At 48.0% G+C, this 22,549-nt stretch overlaps 1 protein-coding gene across 1 annotated transcript in view; it reads right to left on the reverse strand.

The window, feature by feature from the left end:
• Nucleotides 1-17,061, reverse strand: part of ERICH3 (glutamate rich 3) — a 34,524-nt gene extending 17,463 nt beyond the window's left edge. The window contains exons 1-11 of the mRNA XM_074599208.1: nt 16,895-17,061; nt 10,844-10,937; nt 9,306-9,431; nt 8,628-8,699; nt 6,556-6,684; nt 5,838-5,921; nt 5,196-5,348; nt 3,664-3,882; nt 2,805-2,985; nt 1,179-1,365; nt 502-797 (exon numbers count right to left, since the gene is read on the reverse strand). Coding sequence (XP_074455309.1) covers nt 502-797; nt 1,179-1,365; nt 2,805-2,985; nt 3,664-3,882; nt 5,196-5,348; nt 5,838-5,921; nt 6,556-6,684; nt 8,628-8,699; nt 9,306-9,431; nt 10,844-10,937; nt 16,895-16,914 — 1,561 coding nt within the window. The 5' untranslated portion in view covers nt 16,915-17,061. The remainder of the gene's footprint in view (nt 1-501; nt 798-1,178; nt 1,366-2,804; nt 2,986-3,663; nt 3,883-5,195; nt 5,349-5,837; nt 5,922-6,555; nt 6,685-8,627; nt 8,700-9,305; nt 9,432-10,843; nt 10,938-16,894) is intronic.
• Between the last annotated feature and the right edge of the window lie 5,488 nt (nt 17,062-22,549).

Consider the following 22,549-nt stretch of genomic DNA (forward strand, 5'->3'; position numbering starts at 1 on the left):
TTGCTGCTATGTGCTCTTCCCGCCTTCCCTGCCCTTTTTCACCTCCTGCCCTATGGCCACCGTCTTCTCTCCATTCACCTTATGCCGATGTCCCGTCTCCCCTATGAGCTCACCTCAGACTCGTTCTCTGCCCACCCACACCCATTTCTTCCTTCTGCCCTACCTGTCGTGCCCCTGCCGCCATTCTCCTTCTCCACTGCTGTCCCTTCACTGTTCCCCACTTTCCTCCTGCTTTCCCACCTACCTCAGGCTCCTGTTTCAGCCTTCCAGACCTTCCTGACTCACTTGCTTGGCTCTTGCAAAACCCTCTCATCCTGGCGCTTGGCTGAAAGAAGACCCACTGATTTTATTGCCCAGACACAGGCATCACCACATTTCTCACACATGAGGTGTCCTAAGAGAGGATGCTCCAGGTGAAGTTGGAAGCCCACAATTCCCTACCTTCTCCAGAATCATCCTCTCCCATTTTTCATCCCATGCTTGTGTTTTGCAATACTGTACCATTTTTACCGGTGTCTTCCTGACTATCTTCACTTTCATGATCAGATAGTTTTTCCCTTTCTTCTTTTCTGTACTCCTGTCCGGTCTCCATTTTGTCCTCAATAGTTTCCACACTCACTTCATGACCTGGTATGATGACTAACAATGAATCTTTGCTTGATTTCTGCTCAACAGTGCTTTTACTTGGCTCTCGGTGCACTCCATCTCTCCGGGAACCCACATGCTTTTCCTCATGGGCCTCCATCTTTCTCTTGGGAGGGGATGGCTTTTTGTCCACACCCATTGCAATAATGCATCTATGAAAAAAAACACAGAGAATTGGAAAGTATCACATTTTTCTTTCTGTGAACAATGGAAGGGCAGAAGACACAGTGAGCTATTCAGATCATTATCAGCAGTAAATCCAGGTCCCTATCTGCCTCTGCATTGCCACTCAGACAACGAGGTGACTGATTATGACTCACTTGGAGAAGCCCCCTAAAATCCTCAAGCGCTCCACAAACACAGACGCAATTCCTCCTTGAAGGAGAGTAATACGGTCTGCACTTACAGGTGAAAATTAAAGATTCTACATAGCTCTGCAGTGCCAGTAAGATTTAAAAAGAGGAAACAAGTGATAAACTCTCTAAAAACTGGGCTGCTAAGTCCTTGTGAGCAAAGCATGTTCGTCTCCATACCTGTAGCAAGGAGATGCTCCCTCCACATTGAGAAACCTGAAGTATCCGTGTCTGCCTCCCAGCCTGGAATGCTTCTGGTGTTTGTACTCACAGCACCAGCTCAGCCTGTCCACTTGCATCCCGTTCAGAAAAAAGGTGAGGCTGAACGGGAAACCATGGTGCCTCTTTGAGACGAACTGAAAGGTCTCTGCAACCACAGAAGGGAAGGGGTTCAAAGAAAAAGGTTATGTTTTACTGTCAGCCTGTTGCAATGGTGGTACCTCCGCATCACCACCAAAGCACCCAGCCCTCTGAGGTCAGGCACTTTGGTTCTTGGCTGTATTAATTAGTCGGCAGAACTCCTCCTCCTCCCCACACAGCAGCTCTGTCCCTTTCCGACCCAGCATTCCAAGCCGGACACCCCTGCGCCAGCTAACACAACACACAGCCAGTGTGGCGGCTCGCTGCTGCGGCGGGGCAGAGACCAGAGCCTCCCGCCTCCAAAACATCAGCTCAGCCGCTCGCCCTGCAGGAGGCACATCACGGAGAGGAGGTTTAGGATTCCTGGTGAGTGTCTGCATGGCGCAGCACAGTGGTGCGTTAGAGCTCCCACAGCGCAACGCACGCCGCCCTCAGCGCAGCACCGCACAGAGTGCAGCCAGGCTCCGCAGCAGCACAGCCGCAGTGTCGGCGGCTCGGGAGCTGCACGAGTACGGTCGTACTCCAAGCAACGCTCAGCAGGGGAAAGATGCTGTTTCTGGAGACGTTTCAGGCAACTCTGCAAGGGCGGCGTTTGGCACCCGGGGCGTACAGGCACTGCGGAGCACCCGCCAGTCACAGTGTCCTTCCAGAGGAGACAGCACGCGGCAGCAGGGAGAAGCTCCCTCTGCCCAGCAGCTTCCCTCACGGGTGTGAACGGGGCCCGGGACAACGGGAGCACACGCAAAAGACACCCAAAGGCCATATTCTGCACAGCTGGGACAAACGCCCAAACCAGACCCGTGGGCACCCTGCAGCACGCCCACGGCCTCCGGGGCCAGGCAGGCATCTCTGCGCCATCTCCCCATACACAACGCAAACGCGGTGGGTTCTGTGAGCGGGAATGAGGGGTACAATCTCTGGAATCGCTCTTCCTCCTACGTGAAAACCTCCCAGTCGCTTCCTCTTCCCGATTTCCCAGAACACGATTCGCCTTTTACTGGAGTGATGGAATCACGCTCATGTAAAAGAGATGGGAACTGGGCTCCCACTATGTACGTTTCCTTCTGGAATAATAAGCAACACAGACTGATGTATTATTATCGCAAGTCAGACACAGGTAACCCCCATTCAAGGGCAGTTTACTGCTACGACGACTTTATTAACCATACGTCCATCCACAAAATTAATCTAAGCTAGAGTATTTTGTTAAATCAGTTCTCTAAATTCATTCTACCATAATTTGCAAAAGTAATTGTAACCTCACTTTCCATCATGAAACAGCAGATCCAGATGTAGTGTGGAGGCAGACGGTATAAAAACACCTGGATGCACAGATCTTGACTGAGCTCAGCTGAAATAATTTTGGTATCACATCAACATTTTAGCCAAAAGAAAAAAAAAGATGTTGCCAGAATCCATATGAACTCTTTGACTCCTTATCCTTACCTCCTTCCAACAGCTTGCCTTTGTAGACACACAGGTTTTCTCCTCCACAATGCTGCTGATAGACTTTGATTTCATCTCTGTAATCAGTGTCACCGTAAGATAAATGCACACTTTTTCCTAGAAAGACCATGGTAACAAATGCGTTGCTGCGTAACGAGGGCTTAGGGAATCCTCCGGAATTCTGCAGTGGGAAATACACAAAAAATGCATTCAGCTTCCAACTCTAATGAAGGGTGAGCAGAAAGACAGTGTATGTGCTGCATACACTTGAGGCTTACAGTCTTTTAAGAGACGCCTCGAGCTTCTTAAATTGGAGAGTGTTTTGTGACATGCAGAAGGGTAGAAAATTTTGGACTAAAAATCCATTGCATTGAATTGCCCAAAATTGCAGGGACCAGATTTAATGACCCATATCATCAATCCTGGGTTCCTACAATTTCCTCTACAGGAGTCAAAACTGGCTGGAGCTATAGTGTTTATGAAGCTGGAGCTATAGTGTTTATGAAGGATGAAGTTTTCACACACTCAAGGCATTTTGTACGTCCCTCTGAAGTCCTGGTACCAGATATGGTCAGACACAGGATCAAATTGACTGAGATGGAAGGCTGCAAATAAGAGTTGCTCTGTTTTTTCTGTTCGAGCACTTTTTTTTCCCCCAGCTGATGAAAAACATCAAATGTTTTAGTATATAGAGAGATGGGTGGCAGTTATATAGTTTAATAGTTATGAACTTACTTTCTTTCAAAAATTTGGTGAATCTTTGTGCAAACTAAGAATACGGATCTTTCAGCACTAGGCGAGTCCATCAATGAGGAAAGTAATACACCCATGCAGCAACTGAGAAGTAGAGATAGCTTACCTTTGCTAAAAGCTGCTCTAAGCCATTTGGTGCCGTGGTGGGACGAAATCGTCTGCCTCTGGGCACCCCGTTTCTCACTGCATTTACACTCCTGTCTGCCTTTTGCAGGGGGGGAGGCGGCACTGGTATCATATGATTGCTAACGACAGGGAGTTGATACGGGGATAGTCCAGTCACATACTCCGTCGAATTCATAAGCCTTAACCCACTCCTCTCCTCCTGCAAAAACATTTTACCAAGCTTAAATAGGTTACACAAAAATAGCTACCGAGCATATTGAACAAACCGGGGTTTGACTGCTCTTTACGTTCAGTGATGCACATATTTCTAGAACAATTCCGTAATATGGTGCTTGCAATTTTTTTCATGAAAACATTTCTGTGCTAAAACCCTTTCTTTTAATTGCAAAGCAACAGGTAGAATGCTTGATGATGCCACTTTCATAGCTATACACAACGCTGTAATCCACCTACGGCTTGTAACAGTGCAGCGTTCTGGTCACGAGCAGAGAAGGCGGCACATCCCCACAGCACTGCTGCCGCTCTCAGCTGGCAGACAATTCCACAGCAGCCGGAATCTCCCAACAGTGACATCATTTGGCAGCAATTATACAAGATGTGGTTCAAAACGCTTCTCTCTCATTTGTAGTGGAGGTTTATTCCTCCCTCAGGACAAAACACAAACAGAGGACCAGAGCCCTGAAAAGCAAGACATCTCTAGAGAATAAATCCTGCAGATGTTGCATGCTCTGGATCTGATCTAGGTGTTTTGTCAGTAGTGAGCATTAAAGAAACCATTTAAATCACCCGTAATTTGTGTAGACATAGATAGTGCCAGTAAATTCTTGGAGAAAGGATTGTGACCATCACAACGCAGAGCGAACGCGCAGCAGAAGGGAGCGACTCACACAGTGTCTGCCAGTCACGGGCAGCAGGCCACCCTCCCCTTCCAAAATCCTCCAGCCCCATGAACTCCTAACACGGAGCCAACTACATCATGTTCTTCTAGAACAGAAGACAAGTCCAAATCTCACCTGAAAGTAACTGCGTACATCATGTTTGGCTACTCCCAAAAGCTCGCATTCTCTGAACCCACTACTGTGACTTAGTAGGAGGAACGGTAAAATAAACAAATTAGTTTTTTGCTACTTTGTAGCTGTAGATGAAGATGAAAACTTCTAAGACAGCATGAAAATATTCTTGAGTAATTGGTGTTAACCAAGTGGCTGCCTCCCTCTCTACCTAACAGAAAATCTATGTAGAGGCAGAAAACTTCACATGCAGAGAGATTTTATACTATGAAAGAGAAGTCACCACCTTTTTCCTGGCTGTCAGAAAGAACCGGGCATTATACCAGTAAGAAAATGTCTTGAAAATTCAAGGGAGGTTGAAAAGAAGAGTTTAAATAAAAGCCGATAACCATTTGGTGGGCACCTTGCCTGCAGTATTCAGTTCTGGGAACTACAGTACTAAAGCAGCATTATAAAGCTGTCTCTAAAATTATATTATTTTCAGAATGAAGTATGGCCTCACCTCACCAGCAAACTGCTGATTATTTTCGAGTGCCTGGCACTTCTGTTTTGAGCTGGAAGTCTTCGGTACAGACCCGGCTGCAGCACAGCGAAGCGGCTGGAGGCGAAGCGGGCGTTGCATGTGTCCTGGGGCTGTATTTGGCCGCCAGGAAGCCTAGGGGAGGGAAAAGCAAACCGCCGCGAAATCTCAGTGTATGGCTTCCAGTGCAGGGCAGCATCATAAAGGAAAAAATAAAAATAGCACTGATCAAGATATCTGGAAGTGATGAGGGATTCTCAGGTAACCTTCAGGAAATGAAATTTTCTAGTCTCCCCTGAAGAGCCAGACCCTTTAGGCAACTCTAATTGAGCATCCAAAAACCGGAGCATTCAAAATAACTCTTGGGCATAAATCTAGGTTTTACGACTGTCTCTTCACAGTGCAGCAAACGTAATGAACTCATAGGAACTGTGGCAGTGTGGAATGTTTTGGTGACTTTGGCATACGGACACTGAGAGAATGCATGACAAATGCGTGCCTATTTTTCTTCAATACTCAGCATGTTTATTACTTTCTTTTATTTTCTATTTTCCTTGTATATCCTTCAGAATACCAAATTAAAATATTAAACCCTAAAATACCTGTTTAACTCAGTTACCTTACCATCTTAGAAAAGGCAGGCTCCTTGGGCCGGTGTTGCTGAGAAGGATGTCCACCGTTATAACCAACCACAGGTCCAGGTGCCCTCTGCATGGGATGGAGAGGAGAAGGTTGCTCAGGACTGGTGCAGGTTGAAGAGAGACTTTCAATTATTGTTATTGAAATGCAGAACCGGTTAAAAGTAGACCATATATTTGACCTTAGACTTTAGTATCATCATATTTCAAGAGTATATTAACATTCCTCCTCTGCCTGTTAGCGGAGCCAATAGCTCCAAAGCACGGCCTTCTGGAATGAGCTTTAGTCTTACTGCACCCCTTCAACTCTGTTTTCTAAAAGACCCCCATTGCTTGCAGGATTTTACAACATCCGTAAACTTACCTACAGGCATGGTATTCATTGACCATACTTAATGTACTGATACCGGCCTGACCTTGGCTGATAAGGCAGGTAAAAGGGAAAGATTAAAGCAGATTTATCACAAGTAAAACTATTTTTTAATATGTTCTGATGTGCCATTCCTGCAACATTGGCTTCTCGAGATTACTCTTCCATGACACGACCCTGCAAACAGGAACTCAGCCTCAAGCGATGAAGGATGAGGCCCTAGTCTGGAGCAAGCAGGGCAGTCAATGCTCCAGACCAAGCACAGATGTCGTGGGTACCTGTGCACGCTGTGTGTGCTCACATTACAGCCCATGGAGTTCTTGGTGAAACTCACCAGTTGTGAGTGACCATCTGGTTCTCCAGCCACTAAAGGATGGAGCCCATAACGATTTTTTGGCCCAAGTGGTGGATGTGGGGAGCGCATACAGCTAGCACCTTCCACTGATCTTCTGGATTGTTGCACCTGCAAGAACAGAAATTTACGTCTCTGGGGTACTAAATACAATTAACAGCAATGTTTGAGCTTGCCTTCCATCTTCCACCCAGCGATGATGATCAAATTGCCTAGACCCCATGGAACACCTGGTTAAGGAACGAAAGGAAATCAAGGGAGAATGAGAGAGGGACGAGTGAAAAGACTTGTTCCCATCTCCAATTCATCTCCCTGCAGCCCTCTCCAGCTGCGGATCCCCCCGGATTCAACTCATCTGCCTGTTTCTGCCTGTCTCCCAATTCTTGGTTTGGTTGAAGGTCTCCCTCGTTTTTAAATTTGAGTGCATCTGGCACTTCCTTGCTCTGCCTGCTGCCTCTCCCTACCTTTTCTTCTCAAAAGCTCCACACCGGGCTGACCACCCTTCTGTAAATAGCTAGCTATGTTTCTCATCCTCTTTTGCCCAGCCCTCTGTCTTTCTCCTTTCCTTCTACATTAGACAAATTCACTGAACATATGAGATGAGAATTAAATTACACTGCTAATTCCCGCCAGGGTCCTGTGTCCCAGTGTGGCATCACAGCAAAGACAGAGATCACATATCTGCAGGCGTCTCCCTTACGCTCCTCACTGAAGGAGGCAGCTTTGGTTTATGTTCCAAAACTATCCAAGTCCAGAATCCCTTGATAGGGTGCCGTAGTCGCTGCTTCCACTCAGGCGAATTTCAGGAGTTCAGTCAGTAAATAATGCCTTTGGAACTACCATAGTGATCAGTGTTTTTCATTAAAATCTTGTCCTTTCTTTACCTGATGAATTGCTCACAAAAGCATTATTTAAAATTAAAAAGATTTGACATTGTTTTTCAACTGCTCAAAGAAGCAGCTAGCTTCTCAATGCATTCCTCTCAGTGTAGTGTATGCAGGCTCCTAACAAAGAAATGTTTCCTTCTCTGGAGACATTCAAACCCCACCTGGATGCGTTTCTGTCCAACCTGCTCTGGGTGACCCTGCTCTGGCATGGAGTTGGACTGGGTGATCTCCAGAGCTCCCTTCCCACCCCAACCATTCTGTGATTCTGTGAAATAAGATTTTGAGTATATTTCAGCTAAAATGAGAACAACTTTTCCCATATGAGTCCGAGTGACTTCATGGGGAGAAGAACCATTGACTTCTGTGGGATTTCCACGACTCTAACAACTACAGAATCAAACTCTACCTACATGACACCAAAGGGAAGACTCCTGAAACCTCTTTTCATTACTTACATGCTGGTTCTGCCAAATATCATGTGGAGAGGCAAAGAGCTGAAAATGTGAGCTCAGTGCTCAGCAGCAGTCAAAAGCAGACAGTGTCTAGAATTACTAGAAGAACTACAACACGTATCTTAAATTATTCATCCTGTTCTGGTTCCCCATTTCAAAACAGAAATAGTAGAACTAGAAAAGGTAAAAAAAAGGCAACAGTAATGAGAAGACTGGAATCGCTCATGTATGAAAGATTCAAGAGATGGAGGGTCTTCAGCTTGGAAAACTGAGAAGGAATACGAAAAAGCTATGTAAACCCCAAAATGCCTTGAAAAACAGGAACGGTTACTAACTTTTATCATAGCGAGAACAGTGGAGCATCAAACAGAATTATCAGGCAGCAGACACCTTCATTATTGTGCAGAAATACAAGTACCATTTCAGACAAGTCAGAATTAAATTCCACAACCAAGAACACTGCAGAACCAAAACAATAAGTAGATTCAAAAGGAATCTTGCACATGAACAGAAGTTCCCAAACTGCTGGACAGAGGAAGAAGGGGATGTAACTTGGGGCAGGATCATCCTCTACCTGCCTGTTTCTTGCACTTTTCCATCAACATCAGAGACAGGACACTTGGCTCAGTGAATCTCTGGCCTGACTCATGGCCGTTATTTAACACAGGGCAAAACTGCCGTGTCCCACCAGTGCTCGGTACCACTCAAGCTTTACCTTGATTTTCCGCACCTTCTCCTTCCTCACGGAATTTTCAAGTTTCCTTTTGATTTCCAGCTGATGATGACGCTATCAATGTAAGAGAAAGAGAAACCTCATTAATGGACACTCTGAGATGTCAAGGAGTCTAAGAACACTTGCTTCTGTTCTGCTTATCACGTGCCTGCTCCCTGGTCCTCATTGAGCTCTATTATGAAACTATGATTGATTGACTCGGTTTGCATTACGCCTGTGTATATTAACATTGGCAAGGGAACAGCTGAGCATTTGGAAAGTTGTAGGGACCAACTCCGCTCTTGATATGTAACAGGAATGCGCCCAAATTTTGTACTCCAATAAGATACGTAACCATGTTCAAACTATTCTGTTTTGATTACAATTTATACACAAACTAGCCCTGTGAATATCACCCCATAATCCGATGAGTGCCGCAGTGCGGTCAGTGAGCGGGGACAGCGTATGCTCTAACGACACTACGGTTTCACCGCTAGAGGCCAGCGGAGATTTCACGTGGGGGACATTGAGCACGAAGACTGTCCTTTTTCCCAGCAGGAGCGCGCCTTTCAGGGCAGCAGGAGGGCACAGCTAGAGAGAACAGTCCAGTAGGAGTGAACAGGCTCTGGCTGTCAGCAGGGGAGTCTCGGAAAAAGCTTATAGTCAGCAGTAAATGCATACCTCCATGTCAAGGACCTTATGAAAGATGGCCTGAGCCAGGCACTCCTGTACATATCTTTGGTGATCTCTCTTCATTGCATTTAGCCGGTATTCTTTCTCAGATATTATTCTTCCACTCCTTGAGATCTGTCATAAACAAATATAGTGTAACTAAAAAGACGACAGAATAAAGTATGTTTTTAAACAAAGTGCAATTTCCCAGAAAGACTACTTTCCCTTCCCAGTGAGCTACCACCTCTGCTTCCCCCGCGGAGCTGGAACCCACCTTCTCAGCACAGAGTTGTCGTTCCTTTGGCCCCCTGAGCCCCATCAGCCAGAGGAAGGGAGCAGTAGAGGGCTTGGACTTACTCATCATGGGCCATTGCCCAGGTCAGTGGGGGGGAATTAAATACTATTCTTCCTTAATTAAAGGAAATTAAATTGTGTAATTAAATACACAATATGTCCTACTGTGTAAGGGTTGCATGTCCCTGTGCTAAACGGAGTCACACCTAAGAGCGCATAAGTATTTTTTTTAAAAAATCCAGCGCATTCACCTTTACCAAATTCTTCAGTTTTCCATTAAACACTTCTGGAAAATACCACTGAAGCTATTTAAACAGCTAGTAGAGTCAGCGATGCTTAGGCTTCACAGTTTAAAAAAACTAAGAGAATTAATATGGTTCTGTATATCTGCAAGCTGAAAGATTTTGCAGAGGCAAGCTCCCATGAGCAAAAAGAGATATGGAGTAAAAACATAAAAACATTCTGAATTTATCAAAAACTCCATGAAATATCTTCTTCTGCCTGGACATGAAGTGCAAGCAGGTTGACAAACATTCTCACATCACCGTAATTGTGCGGTAATAACTTACTGAAACTGCATGACCGAGCGGAAGCACAGGGCTGAGCCAAGGCTCTCTGGTATTTACGCACATCACCAGTCCCTGTCAGCCGCCGCTCCCAGTGTCACGCGGATGAGCATGGTGACCGTTGCATTACAGTAGGTGCAGTGGAAGACTAAGGTCGATATTCTATGGAGAATGGCCTCCACTCGGCTGTTAGCACACCGTGTCTCGTGCGGAACCACCATCCACCAGCAGCCCTCAGGCCAGCATCTCCACAGCCCTGGTGGCCCTTGGGCCTTGACCTCCTGAAGCGTGCTCCATGCCAGCTACACTATTCCCTCAGCTGCCACAGGGAGCCAAGCTCCGAGCTCAGTTTTACCTGTCTCTCTGTCATTCTGCCTGCAGCAGCGCAGCCCTGTGCACCACAGCCCTGCGTCCCTGCGATTCCCAGCTGACCAAGGGTAGATGACAAAGCAGTGGGAAATGCTTGCATCCAACAAACCCGCCCTTATTCTACGTGTGATGGCGTGGCTTTGATCTGGCACCGCACGATTCCATGCGTTTGGCTAGCTGGTCCAATTCTTACCAGCGACAGCACACACCTCTAACAAATAAACAACAGAACCACCAGCGGTTTGACTTCTGCAATATTAAAAGAAACAAAGAATTTTTTTCTTTATTTCCTCAGAAAAGGAAACTTTTCAATCTCACCAGTCCTGATCTCCGAAGATGTCGTCTTATCCTGCTATTGCTGAAATATCCAGCCAGGTGTTTGTCTGTAAGGCTATTGTAGGTTGCAAGAAATCTGAAATAAAATCAACACAGATGCATATAATCCCCGTGACAGCCAAATTATTACAGCGTAAATTACAAAGACTTATCCAATAGCAGCATTTTGTCGGATAAATGCCCATTGGATTATGTAAAAGCAACATCTTATCGCCTCTGGAAGATTTGTATCAGAAACAAGAGACTTGTCCGTAAGACACAGAGCTCGCACCGAACAGTGTACCCCGGCCGGGGCGCGGGGTCCAACACAGCCCAGCCCTGAACGTCGCCTCCGAGACCAACTCCCGCGACAGCCTCCCCGGACAGATCTGCTGGTGACAGACCCGGCACCGAGGGAGCCTCTAGCAGCTTTTGTAAAGACCCGTAAGAATAACTTGTGTGGGGAGGGAGCCCCAGAGGACGCCTGGCCCAGCCTCCGGCTCCAGCACGTCACTTGTCAGACTTCGCCTGCACAAAGGAGTTTTCCTGTGGTCCCCATTGCCAGCCCTCAGCCACTACTGCCTGGTACCTGACATAAACAACTGCCTCCTCCGGCCCACTTACGTTAGCAGAAACTGCTAGCACCAAAACATATTTTTAAGACAAGACACTGTTTCCATAGTATTTTCGCTGGCTTGAAAGTTAGCATATACATTATTAACTTGGCTGCAAATTTTGCTCTGGTGAAGACTACTTATTTGTGTTTTCAGCCAAAGCCTCCTTCAGCATCCACATTTTCATCCATTGCTTTATGGCACTTCCCTCTTCTTCAATGTTCCCACCGTCAGAGGGACTGCATACAAATTCATGGCTTGGAACACCTACACAGAAAACTAAGTGGCTTCGATTTCAAGTGTCAAAAAATACACTTTTTTCTTCCCTCCTGTTTTGAACCATTTTCTCAATTGGGATTCGGTTCCTGTTAAATTGTTGCCTGGCCAAGCACTCATTTGTTCATGAACAAAAAAAGTCTGTTTCAAAAAATAGTTCTCCATTTGGCCTTTACACCAACAGAACCCACAAACCTGTCGGGAAAACTAATCCAGGACGGCATGATCAGGAGCTGCCCCGTCTATCTCGGGGACCATTTATTTGAACACAGCAGTGACTCTAGAATATTATTTACACAAACGGCCAAGAATGCTTGTCCCACAAACGCATTCATAAATTCAATTGCACAAAACTTGTACAGGGCAATATTCCTAATTTTTGTGGCATTTACAGGCTAGAAAGCATAAGTTACTGTAGTACATTTTTGCTGGCTGTCACTCTATGGCAGCAGCTTGTCCGAAGTGCAGCGTGCACTGAGGAGAATACTGCTTTTTTTCCCTCTCTAAATACAGCTACTACATCTTACCAAGAATCATCAGATCCACTCTGTGTGACCCATTTCCTCCAGCTAAACAAAACCCAAATGCACTCTGTGGGAAACGGAAGCGTTTGCACCAGAGGCAGCAAGCCCCCCATCTCTGCCCGAATCCCGGCTCCGGGATGCTGCCCCCCCGCCACCGGCGGGTCCTGCTGAGGAGAATGCTTTGTGGTGGCGGGACAGGACGCGTCCTCACCCCTCCCAGGGCAGCAGAGGACACCTGAGCAGTGGCCGTGCCTCCGGCGCGACCCCGGCCCCGCGGGGCAGGAAGCACAGACACCGCACGACCCATGGCCGGGCAGACACCAGCCTGCGCGGGGCAGACACGGACCCGGCTCTCTCCTGCCGCACCGCACTCCCGAGATTTTAGAGACCAAGCAGCCGAATGAGGAGGGCTCTTGAGTGCCGTTCAGTCTAAAGGGCTCCCGGGACCAGGCTGCTGCAGTGGCCAGGACAGTTGGGCTGCGCTACCTTCTGCTCGTCTTCAGCCTCTGAACCGCTGACGCAGGGGGCACGAGTCCCTCCTGCACCCAGAGCAATAAAACGGGCCTGATACGAAATGCAAGAACCTCTCAAGTCTTCTGCAGTTCCCAAGTCAATACACAAAAGGTTGTCTTTAATGCATACGTTGAACAATCCAAAGTGAAGAAATTGCATCTTTTTTCTGTTGGTGAAAAACTGTAAGAGCAACGACCAAGGAGAACCAGACCACGCAGACCGTCTGAGCAAGGTCCTCCCCTGCTCCACCCACCTCTGGAGAGCCAACAGAGATAAAGCATCGCAGCTACCAAAGACCCGAGCTTCCAAAAATTGAACCTAAGATATGAGAGTTGAACACAAAAGCTGAAGCATCCATCATGAGCAGATACATTTTTAAATAGTTCTTAGCACAACCTTATCTTATTTCAGCCTCTGGAAAACAGGACGAATAACAAAGTAAGTGACAGTAGGCTTAAGGCTGAATACTCTAAATCCATTCACGTTTGTAAAACGTATACACTCAGGTACCTATTGCATAACGTGTGCAGCCTGACCTTTGGGCTCTCTAGGCAGGATATATTTTAATTACACAACAAGAGATTGATCTCTCTTGTTTCCTTTGGCTTGAACGCCACTGCACCTCTGTCACGCACCTTTCAACGGGATAGTTCACGACATTACCACGCACAAAAGTATACTCAAGGAAAAGAGCGAATGAAAAAAAAAAGGAATCCAAAAAAACCAAAGAGATTGTGGACTTACAGGAATTTTATCTGGGGTTTCACAATAATCTCACAGGTAGCCTACCAATAATAAATTAAACTTTAAACAAACAATTTAGCTTACCCTGTTATGCATGTTGATTAAACACTGCTGCTATAGCAACTGTTCTACATTACTTTTTTAATCCACTGTTTGCATGTGCATTTGAAACCACCAGATTACATCAATTGTGCGAAGTATTGACTCGTGGTATCACCTGGCAATTGCACACGGAGGCCGAGGAGAAACTCAATCCAATTCCTTTTCATTTACTTCCCTCCATCTAATATTTCATGGACCATATAACTAGTTAAAATGCAACTCCCGCCCGAGCACAGCGATGTAGCAACTCCAGTTCCAACGAAGTCTCTATACATGTATTTTCTCATTTAAACTATGAACAGGCTGGTCCTCAAAAATGCTGAATTACATTCAAAGTTCAAAAGGGCACTGGAGGAAATAAGGAAATGTCTTGGGCCTGATCCAAAACCCACTGAACCATTGGGAAGAACACAACGGGGTCCACTGGGCTCTGGCAGTGCCATAGCCAAGGGCAGCCCGGGCTCCTGCCCTCTGCTGCCGGCAGGAGCAGCACAGAGGGAGCCAGGCGGAATTCCCAGCTCCCGACTCCAACTCGGGTTGAAGTCAGTGCAGTGAGCAGGGGCTCATCCCGCAAGCCTGTGCCCTCCTGGAGATTCTGACGGTTTTCCTCCTTATTTCAGCCGCCCAGCTGGCCCTGCCCCAGGAGACTTCAGGCAAGCTCAGCTGGGAGTGGGACACACCGGTGCCCTCCTCACGCTTGGCCCAGGTCCCTCTGGAGCATCCCACTGGCACCGGGGATCAGAGCCGCTGGGCGCTCCGGGTGCAGGCAGGCTTTCCAGCCCCAGGGCAGCCCGGGGGAGACATTATCCTCTGAACGGAACCCATGGCACGCTCTCAAAGCGCACAACTTAGCCTCGAGCCCAAGCTTCAGGTGACACTCATGCTGCCATGTGCCCGCAAGTGACCGTGGCACTGACACGTGCCGTGCTGGGGAAGGGCCCCGGCAGCACCCCCGCACGCTCCCCATTCAGCAGCCAGGTCCTTTCCGTCTCTGCTGACCCACAGATCCCGCCCGGAGGTAAAATTCAGACCACTGCTTACAAAGGATGGGGGTGAGACAGGGAGGGAGAGGGTTCAGAGAGCTGCAGTGACAGAACTGCTGTGACACAGAGGGGAGTCCTTGTGAGCTTCACAGAGTAACGCAGCCTCTGGCTTCAGGGGGCTTTCCCTAATAGCAAGTTATTTGAGAAATGTCAGAAACCACTGTCAGAAAGAAGCTCTTCAGCAAAGCAGACCATCGGCCCCATTTATTCCTCTGCTCCCGCACACGGCACCAACAGAGAGATAACAGAAGTTCACATCAGAAGTTTTCTCCCAGAGATTTAAATATTTAAGAGCTATATCCAAATGTCACCCCTAAATCCTCTGTCACAGCTAGAAGCACAGAACTGACAAAAATGCATGTTGGAAAAACACCCAGCAAAGGAAAAGCATCAGTCTTAATAGTACTGTACAAAATGTTTGTGACGCAGTAAGTCCAAAAAGTCCATTTATCTGGATATTTATGGGACTCCTTTTTCTCTGCCTGTTTATCCTATTTATTCTTCTCCCTATGAATTCTAGGTTTTTATCATAATTGCAGACAATTTTCCTGGCACAGAAGCTCAACTGACTGATCTGTAGTTTCCAGGACTGGTTTTGAAGCTCTTCTCAAAATTAGTATCACGGGTTTTTTTCTGGCATCACAGACAGCGACTACATATCACTCTTAGTTCAGTAATTTCACATTTAAGGTTATTTAGAACACTTGGATGTACACAGTTTGTTCCTGATTCTTTTTTTAATTAATTTGCTCAAAATCCTCCCTCACTTGCATCTAAATTTGAGCCAAGTTGCCCAAATTCATGCCCAATCAAGACTGAATGAAGTGCAGCAGTCTCCTCCAATTCTTTTATTATGGAGTCACTGAGAAACAGCAGCATCTCATTTTAACAATAACTTTTCAATGGGCATCCACTTTTTTTTTTAATAGATTATCTTGCTGACTATCAGAGATGAGAAGACACTTTACATTAAAGATTACATTTTTTTGAATTTATAAAAGCAAAAGATCACTGTCAAAAAATCTGCCAGCTTCTTGCCTGACTAGAATTTTAAAGTGAGGGACCGTATACCATAGGAGAAAGGAAAACTCCCCAATTTACATGGACCTTATGTTAACTACCCAGCTCCAGTGAAACAGAGCAGACCTCTGGAGTCAGCTGAGATGGACCTGCGGAGGCAGGGAGGAGGCGGAGGAGCTCTCCTGTCAGGTGAAACCGGCCATGGGTCCCATCCATCACCATGTCAGCTGAGGACTCTCTGGGCGACCAGAAGTGCAGGGAACGAAGCCCGGTGACTCCTTCCCCGGGGCACATGGAGACCACCACGCGTGGAGCACGAGCTCTCTGCGGACACCCTGGGGAACCTCCGTGCCCAACAGCGGGACCAGCCACGGACCTGGGAGGCTGATGGGCAGTGTGGACATGGCCCCCCGTCCCTTGGGTGGCAGCAGCAGCCAGGTGGTGGCCACCTGCGCTTCGGCATCATCTGGGTTCCCAGGGTAACACCTGAACTGACCGCTCACAAACATAAACTGCTCTCACTGGAGCCAGCTCTTCCTTTTTCCTCATTAAGAAAGTTCAAGTACGGAGTTCAACACGGACAGATGGAAATCCTCCTCCAATCCTGAACACAACTAGATGGGGAAATGGGAACCAAAAGACTCCTGTTCTGCTGCGGATCAGTTGTATGGCCACGAGCAAGTTACGTCATGGCTTCATTCGGAGCATCGCCCCCTAAAACAGGATGTGCCAAATTTTGTCATGGAGATGGGGATCTGCAGAGCTCCTCGGCGTTTGTAATTCACGCTGCCTCGGGGCAGTTTGGGTGCTCTGAAACTCACACCTGCAGCTCTGATGCCAGACAAGAGCCGAGGGACCCGCCCGCAGCCGGGTGCCCCATTCCCTGCGCGCCCGCGTTCCCGCGACACGGGGACCCCCGCGGCGGGGGCTCCGCGGGACGCGGTCTGGGGCCGCTCGCCACCTCCGCGCCGGCACCGGCTCCCCCCGGCAACCGCAGCGCGGCCCAACGCGCCGCGCCGAGCCCGGGGGCGCGGGAACACCCGGGGCCCTCGGCCGCCCCGGCTCCGGGATGGAAACGGCAAACGCTCGGCAGAGGCAGCGCGGCCGCCCCGCTCCCCCCGCTCCCGGCCCAGGGGCCGCGGGCGCGGCAGGCGCCGGTGGCGGCGCCGCGTCTCCCGAGTCCCCCCGCGTCCCCCGGCCCTGCCCGGCGGCACTCACCCGGGCTGCGGGCCGCTCATGGCGGCCGTGCGGGGCGTGCGGGGCCCGGCGGTACCGGCCGCGTCCCCGGGCGTCGCTAGGACACGGCGGGGCGGCCGCGGCCCCTCCCCGCCGCCAATGGCCGTCCCGCTGCACCCGCGGCCCGGCCCCGCACCGCGGCTCCCTCCGCCCGCTCGGCACCGGCCCTGCTCGCCCCCGCCGCCCCCGCGCCGCTCCGAGCCCCCGCAGCCCCCGGCAGGAGGCCCCGCTCCGGCACGGGCGGGGGTGCCCGGCCCCGCGGTAACACCGGGCTCTGGGAAGGGAGGGGAAAGGGAAAAGACAAGGATGGAGAAGGGATTTTGGCACAACGCAGACCCACGAAGTTAAACCCGCAGCCCGAGATGCGCGGATGCACAGTCATCCCAAACACCCAGGCCCAGGTCCGTCCTCCAGCACAAACGACAGGAAAGCTCCACAGCACCACTTCAGCCCTCTCTAGATTTAGTCAGGTAAAGGAGATATAATCACCCTTCCATGCTATTCTTCCCTTCTTGTGGGTTCCAGCTGAAGCACAATCTTACGGTGATGCCTTGGCGGCACAGAGTACCCCTGAACGGGGCACAGGGAGGGCTGTCCCACCCCCCCATGCTTGATCCAAGGTGTTGAAGGACTTACACTGTCCCCATGATCTATCTGCATTTACAGGGAATTGTCTTTGGTAAAGGAAACAACTATCAGAAACATCAATATCCTCTTGATTTTTTATCTTCCCAACTCTGCAATTAAAGTCTCATTAATTTATTGTATCACGCTGTAGCACATGAAGTCAGGAATACACACAGGACCATGTAATTACAAGAGAGAGGGGATGCTTTTAATGACTAGAAGGCGGAGGCAGCATTTCTTTTGGGCATAATGTGATTAACAAATGGCAATGGCTTTTCAGAACAATTCCACCCTTTTCCGTGTTGGGCACACGACGGTAGCCGTGTCCAGCCCCAAACTGCCAACGCAGGGGCCAGTTCACTCAAAAACAAACCACCTGACAGAGTCATCCTGCCCCGTCTGCTTGTCTGTGATCCTCACCCTCTTCCTCCACCCTTCCCTGCTCTGCCAAGGGGAGGGCAGCTCCTAAAGGAAAAGCAGAACCAAGGACTCCCGAGGGGGACAGAGTCTCTGGCCGGGTGGCGTGCACAGGTCAGACACACCTGAAAGATTATCCAGAAATGGGACAAATAACAGCTCTGAGCAATTCAGCTGCCGCAGCTGAAGAAGTTGCCTAGCCCAGGTGATTTCCCCCCACCGGCCATTAGTGTCTCTAGCAGGAGCACAGCCCAAACAGCCGTGAACGTCTCAACACCTCCCCTGGCAGGTGAGCAAGGGTGGGGTTGCACTAACACACAAGGCTGGGACTACGGTAACAGAGCCGTGGGCAAACCGGTGTCCCCAGCTCCAGCACGACAGCGGTGACGAAATCCTGCACTGCTGCAGCTACAGCCACCAGCTGGAATCCAACCTTGTTTCAGCAATACAACCCGACTCTCCAATACGCTACCTCCTGCCCGAAAGCACCCACTACAGCTTCCTTGCTGCTCCCGCTCTTTGTGTCCAGTGCTACATCATTATTTATATCCAAAAGACTTTTTCCAAAATTAAAACAATGCCTTCCCTTTGTACGATACATCAAAAATGGACAAAAGAATTAAATGTTCTAGTACATTTCTTCACAAAGCAGTCTAAGTCATGCTGTCTCTTCCTGCCGGGTTACCTTTGCAGAGGGAAGCCTGCAATGTGATGAGAACAGAACCACTCTGACATCTCCTGGTGAGACGCCCATCACAGGCGCTGCGCAGCGCTGCCACAGCCCAGACAGCTCCGCTCTCAGCCTCATCTCTGCGCATCAGCTACCGCACGGAGGCAGCGCCAAGCCAGAAAGGAGCCACCATATACCATGAACCTCTTGTTCATGTAACGCCCTCGCACCAAAGGCCACATTAAAAATAAAATAAATACATACAACTTATAAAGAAAAGGTTTTGGGGTTTTTTTTTTGGGTTTTTTTTTTTTTTTACACGCACATCATGTCCATAATCATATCACTCGGTAACTGTTACTCTTAACCTGCTACTTAGTACCTTAATATTAAGAAGTGTTTTACTTTTCCTAACAGCATTGCCACGCGGAATCGCAGATTCCCTTTGTGCCCCCACTGCCGCGCACTGCGCCCTGCCTCAATGCACAGGAGTCGTCAGCGCCTCTCACCTCAATAATCAGCTCAACACTACCCGTTACCTGCCCGCGTGGCTCACACCTGCCCGGTCACCCCTAACCCTTCAAACTGGGGCTAAGGAGAAATGCAGCTCCTGCCCCTGGGGAAAGCGCAGCGCCGGAGGGACCCAGCTCCTCTCCACAGGGCATCCGCACGGCCTGGGGACAAAGGGTCTCCTGTGCAGGGGGACGAGGCAGGGACCCCGTTAATGGTCACCACAGCCGACTCTGCCCAGCCCTTCTCCTCCCCAGCAACCGCTTTCCAAAGCACTTACTGCAGTCAGCAGCTCCCGAAACACTCGGGCTTCTTCCCTGGCAAAACAACCCGTTTGAAGCAATGGATTTAAGGTTTATAAGAGCAAGAAACAATGAAATGACTCCATATAATAGCAGAATGACCTCCCGTTTACATTTGCACAGAAGCAGCAGTGCTGTGGTCCACCTGCTTTAGAAGTTCACAAAACCAATTATATGACAAACTGCTCGAAAGAAATGAGGACTTAACTCAGTGATCCAGCACATTCCTTTAGTCCTGTGTTTAATAACAAGACTTAAAGTTCTAATATCTTAACATCATCCACCCCCCCCAGAAATACAAACACTTACTTAAATCCTGCTGAATTAATATTGTTGGGAAAAGTGTGTATACATATATATATGTATAGAGAGATGTATATCTATTTATGGTATGTTAAAAAAAATACTCAGTTCTAAGTTTAAATTATCACTGGAGTGGCAGTCCCAAATAAAATTCACATGGCATTAAAAGAGACCTTTCTGTACCTGAAAAAGCCTGACATTGCAAACCTGACTCCTGAACTTAGAGCGTTTTCCTCTCTACTAAGAAGTTAATGTAAAACAGGAGACGTACTTCCACAGGGACCCATGTGGTGCTGGACAAAGTCTTCCTTCCATGACTCAACCTTGCATTAGAAAACACTCCTTCCCCATTTGACACTAAGACCCTGCTCTTTTATCATCAGTATTAACTGAATTTGTTTCATAAGCCTCACTGTAAAGATCTTCTTTCCTTTTTTGTGATACATGCCTGGCTACTGCTCCCAAGTTCATATTCTTGAAAACCATACTCATTTCCTCCCCCAACGCACTACAATTACACGACATTTGTCTCCAGCACGGCCCCAGCCTCAGACCTGAGCCTCAGTGCCCAGCTCAGAGAAATGATGAAAATACTACCCAACGAGACCTTACTAGGGCTGTGAATAAAAAGAAAACACTAATCTAGGTGTAACTGAAGGACAGATGCCACCTGTCTTTCATCTGACACCAGTCTTTGCTATCGCTGTTTGCTAACCCAAAAGGGAGTGTAAGCACTAGAATTAATTTTAAAATGTAGAATATGAAAAGGATTACTACCTATACTCAGTTACTTAGAAAAAATATCAGTGTTTAGTATTTATCTCACATTCTCTCAAATTAGAAAATAACAACATGCGACTGGGCCGAGAATAGCTCCCCATAGCCTCATTAACTCTGCTAGCTGGATTTGACATAGCACGAGCACACACGCTTCCACGGGTGTCCTGGGAAGAATACCAGGACACTGCGCAGATGTGTAGGGATGGGATTAGGAAAGCCCAGGCAGAGCTGGAGCTCAATTTGGCGAGGGATGCAAAGAATGGTAAGAAAAGCCTTTACTGATACATTGGCCAGACAAGGAAGATTAAAGAGAATGTGCGACCTCCAGTAAATAAGCCAGGAGAGCTCGTGGCAACCGACAGGGAGAAGGCTGGTGTACTCCACAATCACCTCTCCCCTGGAGAAAGGCTGAGGAGTTGGGGTTGTTCAACCTGAAGAAGAGAAGGCTCCATCCAGGGAGACGTTACTGCAACCTTTCAAGATGTAAAGGGGACTTACAAAAAAGATGGAGAAAGACTTTTTAGCAGGGCCCGTATTGGCAGGACAAGGAGCGATGGTTTTAAACTGGAAGAGGGGAGATTGAGATGAGATGTGAGGAAGAAATTCCTTGCCTTGAGGGTGGCAAGACCCTGGCCCAGGTTGCCCAGAGAGGCTGTGGCTGCCCCATTCCTGAAGGGGCTCAAGGCCAGGGTGGATGGGGCTTAGAGCAACCTGGTCTGGTGGGAGGTGTCCCCGTCTGTGGCAGAAGGGTTGGACTAGATGATCTTTAGAGGTCCCCTCCAACCCAAATCATTCTACGATTCCGTGACACTTCAACTATTGTTATCCAAGTCAACTACAATGACACAAAAATAAAGTCTTTTTGATAGAGCTCTAAAGAAAATTCTCTCTTGATTTCTATCCACTTACCATAAATTGTCCACTTTCCATTAGCAAGTTGCCAAAATATTTTCATCCATGTATCAGTGACAGCACAGGGGTCGTGGCTGTCGGAGAAGACCACGTGAAGCCCAGGACCCACTCCTGGGTCTATTGAGACGGCACGTGGAAAGCAGGAGGGAGTAAAGCAATATTATCTCAATTCCCAGCCAGCATTTTGCTTCTCTTCACGTAGTATGCACAAGAGAAAAATCAAGCAGAAAGGATGGGTATTTTCTGAGGCAGATTTTAGACAAGCTGGCACTGCGTGAGTTCGAATGATCCAACCATTCCTGGTCTCCTCCAAGGGGAAGCCACTTGGCAAGAAGGCGGCTCTTAGAGGTGACAGATGCTATCACCCACAATGTTTTCCGTGTAAATAAATAAGTCGACAATTTTCTACCACTTTAAGTATATATAGCATTTCTGTGCTAACGTGTCTACAAGCTTGGAAAATATTTCAATTCCAATTACTCTCATAAAAAAAATTTAAAAACCCCACCACTGTGCAAAAGCAGAGATGAGGCACAGGTTTTTGGTTTGTTTTGAACACGTCTGCCAAGACCAAAGAAGACACTCGAATGACAGCAAGAGTTCAACACGAAGAGTGTCCAATTTTCTGAAAGGAGCCAATTGTCCCTCGAGGCCACCCAGGTACAGTAATGAACCCATTTCAGACTCCGGAGACAAGCACTGTGTCAGGATTTGATTTCTCCCAACCACACGCAGAACAACCGTGGTCGATTAAACACTAAAACAAGATGTTAAGACCTGATTGAGGGGCTTATAAAGAGACAGGGGCCCTCTCTTACCTTTATATTTTAACAAGGGATGACAAACATAGATGAGAAATCCAGACATTTCAAAAGATTTTGCCAATTATTTTCTTAGCTTAGATTAAGCAAAATGTCAGTAGAACTGAATGCCTGTTCAGAAAAAAAAAAAAATCACAACTTAGAAAATGGTGGTGTGATGAAGCTTCCACCCTGAGGAAACCACACATGAATTCAGAGCCCCTGTGCTGAATTATGAGAGTATGACACCAAACGAATCCAGACCAAATGTTAAAAAGAAAGTAACCTTCACAGTCAAAAATACTTCTAAAAACTT

Source organism: Larus michahellis, chromosome 8 (genome assembly GCF_964199755.1).
Source record: "Larus michahellis chromosome 8, bLarMic1.1, whole genome shotgun sequence".
Taxonomy (NCBI): Eukaryota; Metazoa; Chordata; class Aves; order Charadriiformes; family Laridae; genus Larus; species Larus michahellis.